Here is a 13,111-nt window from a genome sequence, read left to right on the forward strand (position 1 = left end):
AGTTTTGTTTGTATTTTTTTTTTTTATTCATCTTTGTTTTTCAGCATGAAAAAACACCACGATTAACTGCTTATCTGAGTTAGTGTTGTGTTTCGGAGGTGGATCTGGAGCCTGTCCCAGTAGGGTACACTAAACTGGTGAATCTGCAATACGCATAGATGGATAGATATGCATGCATTTTAACATGTGTGGTGCTATGGAGAAGTATTAGCCTTCTTCCTGATTTATTTTTTTTATTTTTTTATTTTCAAATAATCAAACATGTAATATTAGAGGTAACTTGAATAAATACAAAATCCAGTTTTTCATTTATTAATGTGAAAATGTTAATGTTCCCAAACTTGCCAGGCCTGGTGTAGGAAAACGCCTGAAAACCAGTTGTACCACATTTGGAGGAGATGATTTTTCAGAGCACTGTATAAAGAGGGTCAAAGCTTTGGGAGAAGTAATACAGTGCTGTTTTTTTTTTTTTTTTTTTTGCTGTTAATAAATGTGTATACTCACTTTTACATCTATATGTAAAAAATAAATAAACACACATACACAAGAAATCCACAATCCGTCTGACACTTTAGTCATTAAAATGCTGAATTAAAAGACATTGAAAATTAGCATATTCTTTCTGTAGCAACAAGCACTACAAATTACACCTGCAATTATAGCCGTCTGGTTTAAGAAGTGTAATTCTTAATTAAAAGGGAGATTCTGAAGGGATCGTGCTGTGCTTGAACCAAATAAACCTATAGGGGGCAACATAGACCACAATATATTTCCAACTTCCAAGCCTGAAGATGTGTGACTGGGGGCTACTACTCACAACAAATGGAAAGCAATGCTACCTGCATGGTCCACATCCTTCTTTTCCCCTTGTCATCCCTGTGCTGTGGTACTTAAGTCTCTAAAGAATGCTGTAATGTCCTAACTATAGGATGCTTTTTCCCTGTAATCAGTATGTGATGTTTTGAATCATCTTATAAATTCATATTGTTAAAAAATTATAATAAAAATTTTGTATTATTCAAAGGCTGTACACTCTCAAAGAGCAGTAAACCTCAGAGACACAGCAGCACCACTCAGGCGATCACGTAATCCTCAAAGAAAACAAATCCAATGGAGGCCACAGTACAAATTCACTCAGGATTTAATTTAAGGTGAGTCTCTATGGGTTTTTGTTATTATCGTTGCTTCACCACAACATCTGATCTCAGGCTTCACCCACCTGCCAAGTGCCACTTTAATAAATGTAACTATACAGCAAATGTGTCAACATCTAAATACACAAGTAAATACTCATACATGGGTTCTTATGTTTTTACCCTTTTCTTTCTTATCAGGATGTAAATTACTTTTTTCTTTCTTGATAAATTTAATAAAATTCTTTGCAAGGTGCTATAATGTCATCACGCTACAAATCCAAATACTTAGTGATAAATAACACAGCTGTTGCAAACCCAGTGTTAGATACAGTGGTAGATTTATTACATTTTGACATCCCCTGTCAAAATGAAGGGCTATTTAAATATCTAAAAATGATCACCATCTGTATTTTAAACTTATTTGACATACATAAAAATAAGTACGGTTATTATAGTCCAAATCTCTACGAGGTCACACTGTGAGGCCTGCACAGAGCCTTAACGGCTCAGCAACATCACCTTTCTACTGAGCTCTTTTCAGTGCTGTAAGTCTCAGGTCATCTATCTCACCGCAGCATATCTGAGTGCTTGTACTCCTATTGTGCACATCAGTGTCAGATTTGGTGTCACCCTTGAACGTCAGCCACCAACTCAGTTGTCCTCCCAATTCATCCGCCTGACAGGTGGAAAGAGAACTCCATGGAAGTGCGACATTGTAGGAGTGAATTTTCTTTGGAAAACCTTTTTTAACGGCAACATTGTGTTAGGTCGCCTGGAGTGATCTCACCATTACCACAGAGGTCAGTGCAGTAATCTTCAACCTACTGTAAAACTTTTTTTTTATAGGACTAATGTCTTTCATCCTGCCAACTGTTCATGTCTTTAGATATCAAAGGTTGTCAATGAAATGGCATAAAGGTCATAAAGATTTTTCTTCTTATACCAAATACATTTTATTATAATGTAAAATACAAAACAATAACAAAGAATTATTATTTACAAATGTACAAAGTTCAAGATTATATTACATATTTTGGCTATAAACAAACAAATATTTGTTCAGAGTTATTCATTCAATACAAAAATACAAGCGTCTCATATAAATTATTGCACTTTGCAGCTGCAGTGCATTGAAGATTGCCATCACCTTTAAAAAAAATGAAGTGTTTACCTGATTTAAGTCAGATTGCGGAAGAGAGGTTTCCAAGAAACACAAAAACCATATGGCACTTTTTCATTTCACCCTTTTTGTATAATCTTTGGTACCTTTTATTACAAAAAAACCCTTCAGAGTCACTGAGCACCATTCTGTATAAATTAACATTGTACCTGAAATCAATGGCATTGCAGGTGAAATGTGTATATAAATATATATGTATTTAATTGTACAGTGTGTCGTTTACAGGGCCTATGAAGACATGTTGCTGGTAAAGGCCTCTGGAGATGTTTTTTCTGTTGCTCCTGGTTTCCCTGACAAAAATACACTTCCAGTTCGAAAAAAACCCCAAAAAAACAGTTGGCACCTGGTCCTCCAAGTTTTGTCGGTTAAATAACACAAATTCCAGTTTGGTCCCTTTCATAAAAAAGTTTACAACCCTGGCTGAGAGGTCTTGTCGAGTCACCTGCACAACGTGCGAGCACGGGATCAGTCTTGAGAGAAATTCTTGGCTCTTAAAGATCCAGCGCTCTTTCATTTTTGTTTCTTGCCATGAACACCACAGCTTGTCTTGTTGCTTGACGCCAGTTTGAAGGCAAATCGTGGTTTAAAAGAAAAAAAAAAAAAAACTGTAGGTCACAGGTTTGTTCAGGGTTCTGCTAACGTACATACATGTCCCCTTCCCCGCCCACTGGAGCCTTCATCCACCGACCATCCAAGTCTCATAAGTGTCTCTTCATGTGGAGAGCTAGGTGATCTGACCTTGAAAACGCCCGGTCGCATTTCTGGCACTGGAACGGCCGGTGGCCTGTGTGTTTCCTGTAGTGGCGGGTGAGCTCATCCGAACGCGCAAACTTCCAGCCACAGCCCTCCCAGTCGCAGTGGTAAGGCTTCTCCCCTTTGATGGAAACACAATACACACAGAGCGGTTAGCACTGGCCCTGAGGTTAAAAATGGCCCAGCCTTCCCCACATTCAGGAGAAAAAGAGGTCCATCCTGTCCTGCAGCTAGTGTGTAAAGGCCAAACCATCCGGCCTGGGGTTTGTATTTGAAAAGGGATCAGTATCAACCTGTTTTACTGCACCTGCTAAACAAGTCCCCCTCCCAGCCCCCACCCTTCCAGCCCCTATTCAAACATGTTTGTCCATAATGAGCAAGTGATGTTCAACAAGGAAACTATCACGAAAATAAGAGAATAAGCTTAATGAGAGCGTGCTAAGGCTAAAAGCTAACACTAGTGTAAGCGGACGCCAGAAGCGTCAAACACCCATCTGCATACCTGTGTGTGTACGATGGTGCGCTTTAAGGTGCGAGCTCTTTGTGTATGTCTTCCCGCAGCCGACAAAGTCACACGTGTGTGTCGCCACTCTCTTCCTCGGCCAGGACCGTCGACCACGTTTAGGCTTTGGCTCCTCCGGCATGCAGTCACCAGTAGATATCATGAGGGGTTCTGTGGAGTCAAAAAACAGAGGTGACAATAACTGTTATCATGGTCCCTAATCATACTCCACATGAGCAGAGAAAACTTATAACTATATCAGAGGTCACTGAACAGTGGGGTAGGCTTATAGCCGATATAACAGAGGCATAAAAATTCAATATTTGTTTAAAAAGAATGTATCTTCTGTCTCGAACTTTGAAGGGACTCAGAAAACATCAGCCTCTCTTAAATCATATAAAAGGCTTGTGCAAAATAAAGCTGCTATTCTAAAAGCTTTAATACTTCTCTGCAAAACACTGCACAGTGCCACAATTAATTAAAAAAAAACCCCACCACAACAGAGAAGTGGTTCGTTTTAATGTTTTAAAGTAACAAACAACACAGATTCTATAGAAATTCAAATTCTGTATGCGGGCTAGACTTTTAAAGAGTTTTACGAGGACAAGATCCTTTTAAGTGCAATACTTTGAACCAATGGCTCGTTTAAAACCATTGACTCTGTATAAGTTGTGTTCTTAGACAGATTTTAAGAAAACACAGTTTTAAGAACTCTCTATTATAATAAATGCTCTCTAACCTTGGTACTGCATGGATGATGTCTGGGCGTAGGACGTGTATCCCGGTGGCGAACTATGGTGGTATCCCTGGGGAGGAAGAGGGATCTGAGAGTGGGAATGGCCCAACACCTGGTGTTCCCGGCTCAAGGGGTGGTCCGGGGAGAGGGAAGAGGATGAGGATAACCTGCTGTTTGTCATGGAGCGCCCTCTGCCATGGAACCCAAGATCCAAGTGGCTGGGACGCTGCTGCTGCTGGCTTCCTCGTCCATGGGAGTTTACTCCAGCCAGGTGTAGGTCCATGGGTTGTGAGATGGTGCAATTACTGGGGTTTTCCTGCTTTATCCTGTGGCACGCGAAGGTCGTCGAGGCACGTGAGGGAGTCGGGTCTGACACAGCGTTAACACAGGCCTTGCTAACATTCATGCTTTGGTTGTAATCTCCCATGTCCATTGTTGTCTTGACTACAAACTTCCCATGGAGGCTCGTGGGTTGGAGGTAAGCCGGATCCAGCTCGGGTCTCATGAGCTCGGCCACGAAGCCTCCAGAGGGCGAAACATCGTTGATGTCTGGAATGGTGTAGAGCAGCTCGCTGGCAGTTCCCTGAGGGGAAGGGAGAGGGTAAGATGAGGTGAAAGACCCAGGGGAAGGAGACAGTCCCTGGGCAGAGGTGCATGCCATGGCATCCTCCTGCTGTTGCTGCTGCAGTTGTTGCTGCTGCAGAATAGAGTTGGACAAAATAAAGTCATAGTCTAAGTCCAGGTCCAGCTCTGTGTCTTTCTTGGACATGCTGGTGGCAGTGGGATGGTCTGGGTTGGGGCAGCTGCTTTCGTCTGGCACGCTGGATCTCTTAAGATGGGACAACTCCTCCTTCCATCTCTACGGGAAAGTTATAGAGGCAATTATGAGTGTGCTGGCACAATTTGATCATTTGTGTCATGTTGCTGTTTTTACAGGCACAGAGTCGAGAAAATCACACTAGGGTTTTATCCTGTCTGTCCTGCTTGAAAACAGCCCTAAAACAGGGTAATTTAGAGTGAAGGGAACCTGGATCTGCAGTATGGAGACTGATTATTATGACAGCTTAGCTACAGAGCTGAGTGTGGTGCAGAAAGTGTCCTTGGCTGTAAGCACTTCCCAAGAATACTGATTTGTAGCTGAAAGAGTGGGCCCTTTTTTTAATGATCAGACTCAGAATAATCTTCCTTTCAATATTTTGAATTTGAACTGCATTTAATTGGAAAGCTAATCGAGCTGGATGCTCTCCACGGAGCAATACAGTAGCCCATGTGCGCTTCCCGTGCATGTCTCACTGTCTCCACGCTAAAGCAGCCTGTGTAAACTGGTGCACGCCCCATTGGAGCGTGGTGTCAAGCCCTGGCTGTAGTGTAACAACATGGGAGAGACACATTGGAAAAACAAGCACGCTAGAAATACACTGCACCCAATTCTTTGATGCTTTTTTTATTTTTGTTTTTTACCCCACACAGTGCTATTTTTTTTGGCATGCGCGCATAATATGAAGTGACCACAGGATACTCACTAAATTGGCGTTTCCTATAGATTTACTCTTGATAGTGGGGCCGCTGGCAAAGGTGGATATGGAGGGCAGAAGGGTTCCACCTAATGCCATCTCGACGTCATTTGGAGGCTGCCTGAAATTTAAACAGAAAAATAACGTAAATCCTCGCGGGCTGATCCCTGGGGAGAGCGCAGGCTGTTGTAGTCCAACAAGGAGATGTTAGTCAGTCAGATGTTGTCATTAAAAGTTTGTCAGGTCCACACCTCATCGCTTAGAGTTTATATATACACACATATATATAAATGTATATATATGCGGAGTCCCGTTTGAAAAGATTCTTCTGAGGATGCGGCTGCACTGCTTTGAATATCCCCCGGATTTTAAAGTTTCTGCTCCGCGTCGCGCATTACACTTTGGTTCCAGGACATGCCACCGCGAACGGGTTAAAAGCTGCCGGGCTGCTGCATTTTTAAAGCTGAAACGATGCTAAACGGGAAGATAGACTGGGGCGACGGGGCAGGGGGGGAATCCCTTGCTCCTGTTGCCATGCAGGGACCGGCAGTCTGAACTGAGGGAAGCGCGTGAGAGGTATTCGTCTTAAATCACTGGAGCGAAGGGAACCGCCTCTGTCGCCCCGGCAACAAAACATTAGCGGAAGGGGGAGGAGGGGAGGGGACTGGAGGGAGAGGCAAGGAGAGCGAAAGATTGGAGAGAGAAGTTTGTTTGTATTCATAGCAACCGTGACTCTCCTTACTTTTTGTTAGTCGTGCGAAATGTGGTTGAAGAACCGCGTTGTTCTAAATTCTGCACACGGCTGACATGGGAATACCTGAGACTTTCGTTAATAACGACTGGAGAGTCACCTGACGTGAGCAGGTGATATTAGGGCCTAGTTTCATTAGCTAACCCTGAGTTGTAAAAACACCAGGTACCTCTGCTTTTGGCGTATTTATCCAATAACAACAACTCTATTTGTGTTTGTCATTGCTGCGTTTGTTTCCCGTCGTAATTGTGGATTTGTTATTTAGTGGCACAGAGTAGTGCCAAAAGCGGTGGCCTATCCCATGACAGGTAAATATGCAAATTATTGTGGGTAAACATTATGTTTATCTATGTTACATCACGAGCCGGGACAAGGACCCTGTGTTGGAAATCATTCGGCCACTCACTACTCCCCACTCACTGTGAAATAGGGAGCTCTGTAAAGGACCGCATAGGGAGTCGTTTCATATCCCCCATTAAATATCTAATTTGTGTCACGCAATTAAAGCAAATATTATGCTGAGTGCTTTTCTTCCAAATTAATCAACTTTGTGGTCGTTTTTTTCATCTTCAGAATAATGCATGATGGCTTTATAGTTTGTGAAATAATAATAATTAATAATGCAAACCTTCATTTGTATAGCACTTTAAAAACATAATTAAAAAGTGCTTTATTGAACACAAAAAATAAATCACAGACAATACTGAGGGTTGAATACTTTGCTTTCGGACAGACCTGTAAGGCAGTGAAAACACTATCTAGTCCTGGACATACTGAGTACTGAGTTGCTTCACACAGCCTGTATATAAATGACGGAAATGCCGGAAGCAAGTAAATCCAATGTTGCACCCTGCTGTCTTTCCAAAGTCCTGCAGGCGACTCTTCTGTTTTTAAAAAATATGTCAGATTTTATCTTGCTCACCTGATTTATAATCTCAGTAGACACCTTCTTATTCAGTGCATGGTCTTAATCCTTAGTGAAACATCGTATTTAATCCAACTCAGGTTTCATTTTTGTAAATTATTTGTAAATTATAGTTTAAGATAAATTAGTCTAAGTTAAAATAGATGAAAAGACAGTATGCCATGGGTAGGATATACTCCTGTTACTTATCGACGTGTCTTCAAGAGGAATTTTTGGAGCACCAACCATCAATCACTCACAAATCAAGTTAACATATCTTTAATTAGCAGTTACCATGAGACCATCTTGCTGTTACAAAGCTTTTTCATACATAACCAGCATCTGAGTTGTTACTCAAGAAAAGGTAATGTATTAAGTAATGAAATATATTACTTGATTTCTAAATTGAGAAAGTAATTTGTTGCACTACTTGTTGCATTACTAATTTATTAATAGATCAAATGACCGGAAATGCTCTGTCATATTATCACCAGTAATATAAACCTATAGCTATAATCTTCTAGCAGGATTGTGCAGGATGTGTTTTTTTTCGCCCAGCACACAGATGTCTAAAGAACACTTGCAACACAAGTAACGACATAGTATTAAATGTAGTGTAGTTACTGAATTACTACAGTGACACGTTACACTACTGTGTTACTGAAACATGTAAGACGTTACTTTGTAACATGTTACACACGACACTGTATATAAAAAGCTAAGTAACAGCCATCTTCTTTTAAATTTCATTCTGACCTGCAACCATCTCACTCTCTCAGGAATATTTTTCATGATTTCATTGGCTGGAGCATTTGATTAAACTGATTTGACTGGGTGGCTAATGACTGTCTAAGCACTATATAAAAGTACGTTTTGTTCTGTTTTTTATTCATGAAGAACAAAGAAATAGATCCACGTGACACTGCCCAACTCAAAATGATTGCGAAGAGAGAGCACTGAAGTCTGACGTGAATCAGTGTGAACTGTGACGTACATGTGACCTGCCTTAGGGCGTGGCTGACACTGACAGATCACTACTATATGAGCATCTGGTATGTTCAGTTCCCTTTCTAAATTATGACGTCTGGTTTACATCAAAGAACCAAACAAAAAAAACTTAAAAAATGGCACTCCACAAATCAATGAGACCACGGTGACTATGCCTGTCTTTTATATACAGTCTATGGCCAGCCTTCATGCAACAAATGTTCCCACTGCTCTGCAAAATGTATCATTTTATTATTTATAAAATAATATGATTATGTTAGGACAATATTTTTAATAATTATTTAGAATGTTTACACTGTATTGCAAACACACTGCAGTTTATGCATGGCCAAAGTTCTGAGAGCTAGCCATGCTACACACCAAAGCCAAAGGTAACGTGCAATGCTTATCCTTAAATGGGCCTTCAATATACAAAATATGTTATCATTCTGAAACAAATGCTATGTGGTGTGCTTGAAATATAGGCAACTAGAATTAAATCCCTTTTAACATTTTACTACGTTTCTTCAAGAAACGACACATAATAATTATCTTGCTGTCACTTTTAACCCATAAAAAAAAAAAAACACATGAAAAACTATAAACAGCACTGTAAACTTAACCTTTCCTGCAAGCATTAAAGTACACTTCTCATTTGAGCTGCGTTTGAACTGGGCTCAGCAGTGTTTGCACAGAACAGGAGAACTAACACAGACCTCTCTATCCAGCATAATTAGACACATTGAATCAAGAGTTCAGTGCAAGAGCAAACAAAGCGCTCGCTGCTGATCCTGCTGCATCAGGATCTTGTCTGTTAGGCATGTCAACAAATGTGCCGTCATTTCAACAGGACACATCTCAGTGAATATCTTCATTCACCGTTTGAAATTGCACAAATGCACAGCGCTTGGGCTGGCAAACAAGTCTCGTGGGAAAATTGCAGACTAAAATGTAAATATTCTTTGGTAAATAGCAAGTGTATCCTGTTGGTTAGCTCACTGCAATAATTTGATATACTAATACTATGAGACTTAAAATCCGAACCTGCGTTGTCTTTTAACGCCTGTAAATGTGCGGTGGGAAGTGATGGCTTCACACCAACAACGTTTGCACTACATCTTTTGTTCTTCAAGACCTGCTTCCTACAGCAGGTAGGAAGATAAAGGAACCTGTGTGAATATAGCCATATTCTTTATGATGGAAGATAATGGTGGTGAAAGTGATCCTGAAAACAAAGGCCTGGCTTTGACAACTGAGTTGCTTTTGCAATAATGACAGGCAGAGGAGGAACAGAGGAAAGAGATAAAGGAGGAGAAGGTGACACCACTGTAGGCTGTGTTCTTTTTCTGACACAATGAAGTCGTGGTGATTTAGTAACTCACACCAGACGCTTGTATAGAACATGTTAATGTAACACTCACAGTATCGGCTGAGAATATGAAAGACAAATCTGCAATACCCAGTTTTAGACTTTTTTTTTTTTGCAAGGCATTGATGACATAAGAATCGGAGGTGGTGAGACTGAGGTAATGTTTTTGTATGAGCAAGCATAACTGTTTAGTATCTGTACGGTGTAATATTTCCCTCTGATTAACTTCAACAAGTGTCCTGGTATTGTTTCTGCTTATCAACATGGATAAAGTGTGAGTGCTATGATGCCTACCTGAAGAAGAACGGGGGTGTTGTTGTTGGCTGTGCTGAGAGGGGTTTTTTTTGGTTTTGTTTCTAAAATGTTTGCTGACATAATCTGTGGCTATTCAAATAAAAAAAACGTATTTTATAGTCTAACAACACACTTGTGAACACTGAATAACAAAACGCTTAACTGCCTATCACTGGAGAATTTGAGCTTTTCTGGCATTGTTTCCACTGGTGTCCCTCAGTCAAGTTCCCCCTCCTGGAAAGCGCCCAAGTGCATATGAGTATCAGCGGATCATAACTCCAGATATTGAGGTTTGCTGTGCTCTCTTCCAGATGCTGTTCAGTAATTAAAAAATAGCTTTCATTCTTTCCCTAATTCTTGAAAGCTGAGTCAAGCTTTGTTGAATCTCAGCGCTGTACTTTCCCCACTACTCCACCTCGCATTAGGTTTAATACAATTATATATGTAGGAACTTTTTGTTTTGCAAAGCCAGTGCAAAGCCAGAGAGGAACTCAAGTTCAGATGACTTTCTGATTATTTGCTTTCGAACAGCACGAGCAACGAGGTACTGACTGTGGCTGTAATCAAATTATTTCCCCTATCGCTGTGGTTTGTAGCACTCAGACAGCTACGAGTCTCAATTCCTTCACTGGTGCTGCACAAAAGAAAAAAAGCGGCACAAAAGCAGCAAATGTTTGTAACATTCTCAGCTAAACTTACCCTTACAGCGCACTATTTGACAACAGCATCTGTTCAAAAATCCCAAACTGCTCTTTGAGCATTTCAGGTTTACAGAAAAATGTCACTAATGATTATATTTAAATTGCTGACCTACAGCCCAAAACCCAAATGTGGAAAAGACCTGAAAGAAAGGACAATAATAAATAACCGTAAACATTTTCAGTTAATTTTATGCAGTTGTAGCTGAAAAAGGAATTGAGGCATTGCTATTCTGCTAGCTGGCTAATTGTTATTAGTTATTTGACTGAAATATTATGTGAGTAATATTATTATTATGTAATGTACTTAATATATTAGTTTATGGGTGTTAACATTGTTTCAAATAGTTGTTCCCAAATTAAAATATATGTTTACAGTTTAAAATATTATAATAATATGCAATATAGCATCTTTTCACTGGATGTGCTTCTTTCAAATAACCTTAGGTTAGGGGCAGATCTGATGAGTTGCATTCATTTTCTAATCATCTAAAGCTAAATCAAATTATTGAAGGATTTAGATTTGGTGTCCAGTTCAGTACTTATTTTAGATCAACAGTATATCACATGTGGCCTTGTATGTAAATCACTGCAGTGGTGAAAATTTTTGATAGTTGATGGATAGTTGTTGGTTTACAGTTCTGTCATGGTATGCAAATGGTTGAAGTCTGGGTTTGTCCGGCTGCTTTGTTTGGACGTTTCCGGCCAAACCTCAGTAGCCAAACAAAGTTGCGGCTGGGCTGAGAAGCACCAACTGAATTTTCATAACATTTAATAATGTAGACCTGAGCATCCACTGGTTGTAGGAAAATGTTTCTGAGGTGCAGGGTGTTGATCGTGGGTAAGGCGAAATGGCTTCAGACGACGGAGCACTGTTAGGAAGAAGTTAGCAAGAAACAGAGTGAGAGGGAGGCGAGAGCTCCTGTCGGGCGGCAAGCTGTCCAGCCTTTGCCTGCCCTGGGATTCCAGCCTTAAATATCTAAGTTATTTTTAACCAGGCCCACGTAACAGAGCCTAGCGCCAGCCCCCTTTTAAATATTTTCTTTCCTTCAGGAGGGGAAATGGAAGAGAGCCACACTTCCTGGTCACGTGATCAAGCCTAAGAAGCTGAACATGCAACAGGAGTGGGGAAGGGCGAGTGAGGGAAGGAGAGGGAGCCTGGTTGGCTACTTTGTACTCACACCAGCCCACAGAATCAGCGCTCAGCGCCTCCTTTCTGTGAGGTTTAAACGCCTCAGCTGGCCAAATGAGGCGTCGGATGAGGCAGTCTGTTTTAATCAGATGCTCAGACGTAAGAAGTCAAAAGGACCGGGGCAGTGATTGGTGTTCGTGAGCTGCAAAGGAAATGAGAGCGTGGGTACAGCACATCAGCAGACAGAGGGGTGGGGAGAGGGCCGTGTGACGTCAGGCCAGGGACCCACCAGGATTAGAAGCCTCTAAAAAGAAAAGGCCTGGGACTGGGCTGCCAGAGCTGGAGAGAATGTGTTTCTGTGTTTGACATGGGAGAATCAGGGACTTACCATGAGCTCACCTTGTTGACATATGGAGAACTTGGACCGCTTCGAGTCTCAATCTGGAATCTGAAATCATTACCAACCTCACATTACAGCCTGTGATGTTTGTCAGATTTATATTGTGTCTCATCCAAATGGGGCTCAGTTAATTAGATGATAATATAAAATATGTCTGCCTTAATTTAATGTAAATACATATAATTAGTGGCATGATGTTACAAACATTTTGCCTGTGGTGAACATTTCCCATGTAGGAAACACACACTTAAGTTCACTTCCCTCCCTGCACACATCTGTTCTCTTATCTGCTCATTCTTTGAGATTTAAAAACAGCTTCCCTGATCAAGTATGGCCAGTGAGACATAAATGGGACTGCTGTAACTGTGACCAGCCAGAAACTACCTGAGTCTAGATTGTAGTCAGGTTGACTGCAGGATATTTGTGAGTTAGTGAGCCAGTAAAAGACAGACTCATAAGGCTTTCTTTCAAACACTGACAAGATTGGTCATGTGACCTGTAGGTGATCTTTGGGTTTCTGCTTAAAACTAATTTTACGTTGCAGGCATATACAACCCACTTGGATATTATGTGGGCTGGAAAGAAAATTGTCTAGGCTTAAATTGTAAGAATTAAATGCGTGAAATTACAGAAATCTATATATTAATTACTTTGACCTAAAATGAATGACCATGAGGGGAGATCTTTATCTCAGGAAAAGCTGGAAAAATTATGAAAATACAGTTAAAAGTCCAAAATTGATGTTCTCCTTCACA

The 13,111-nt window shown here is 40.8% G+C and overlaps 1 protein-coding gene across 1 annotated transcript; it reads right to left on the minus strand.

Moving 5' to 3' along the window:
• Positions 1–2: 2 nt before the first annotated feature.
• Positions 3–6,406, minus strand: klf4 (Kruppel like factor 4). The gene is made up of 5 exons (XM_086300918.1): positions 6,073–6,406; positions 5,831–5,942; positions 4,311–5,166; positions 3,572–3,742; positions 3–3,190 (listed from the first exon to the last, which is right to left on the minus strand). The coding sequence occupies exons 1-5, from the start codon at positions 6,075–6,077 to the stop codon at positions 3,015–3,017; spliced, it is 1,320 nt and encodes a 439-aa protein (XP_086157044.1). The 5' UTR covers positions 6,078–6,406; the 3' UTR covers positions 3–3,014.
• Between the last annotated feature and the right edge of the window lie 6,705 nt (positions 6,407–13,111).

The sequence above is a fragment of the Aulonocara sp. 'chitande type north' Nkhata Bay genome, linkage group LG7, assembly GCF_057382095.1.
Source record: "Aulonocara sp. 'chitande type north' Nkhata Bay isolate Kocher_YH1m ecotype deep benthic linkage group LG7, A_spYH_male_GT1.1, whole genome shotgun sequence".
In the NCBI taxonomy this organism is placed as follows: Eukaryota; Metazoa; Chordata; class Actinopteri; order Cichliformes; family Cichlidae; genus Aulonocara; species Aulonocara sp. 'chitande type north' Nkhata Bay.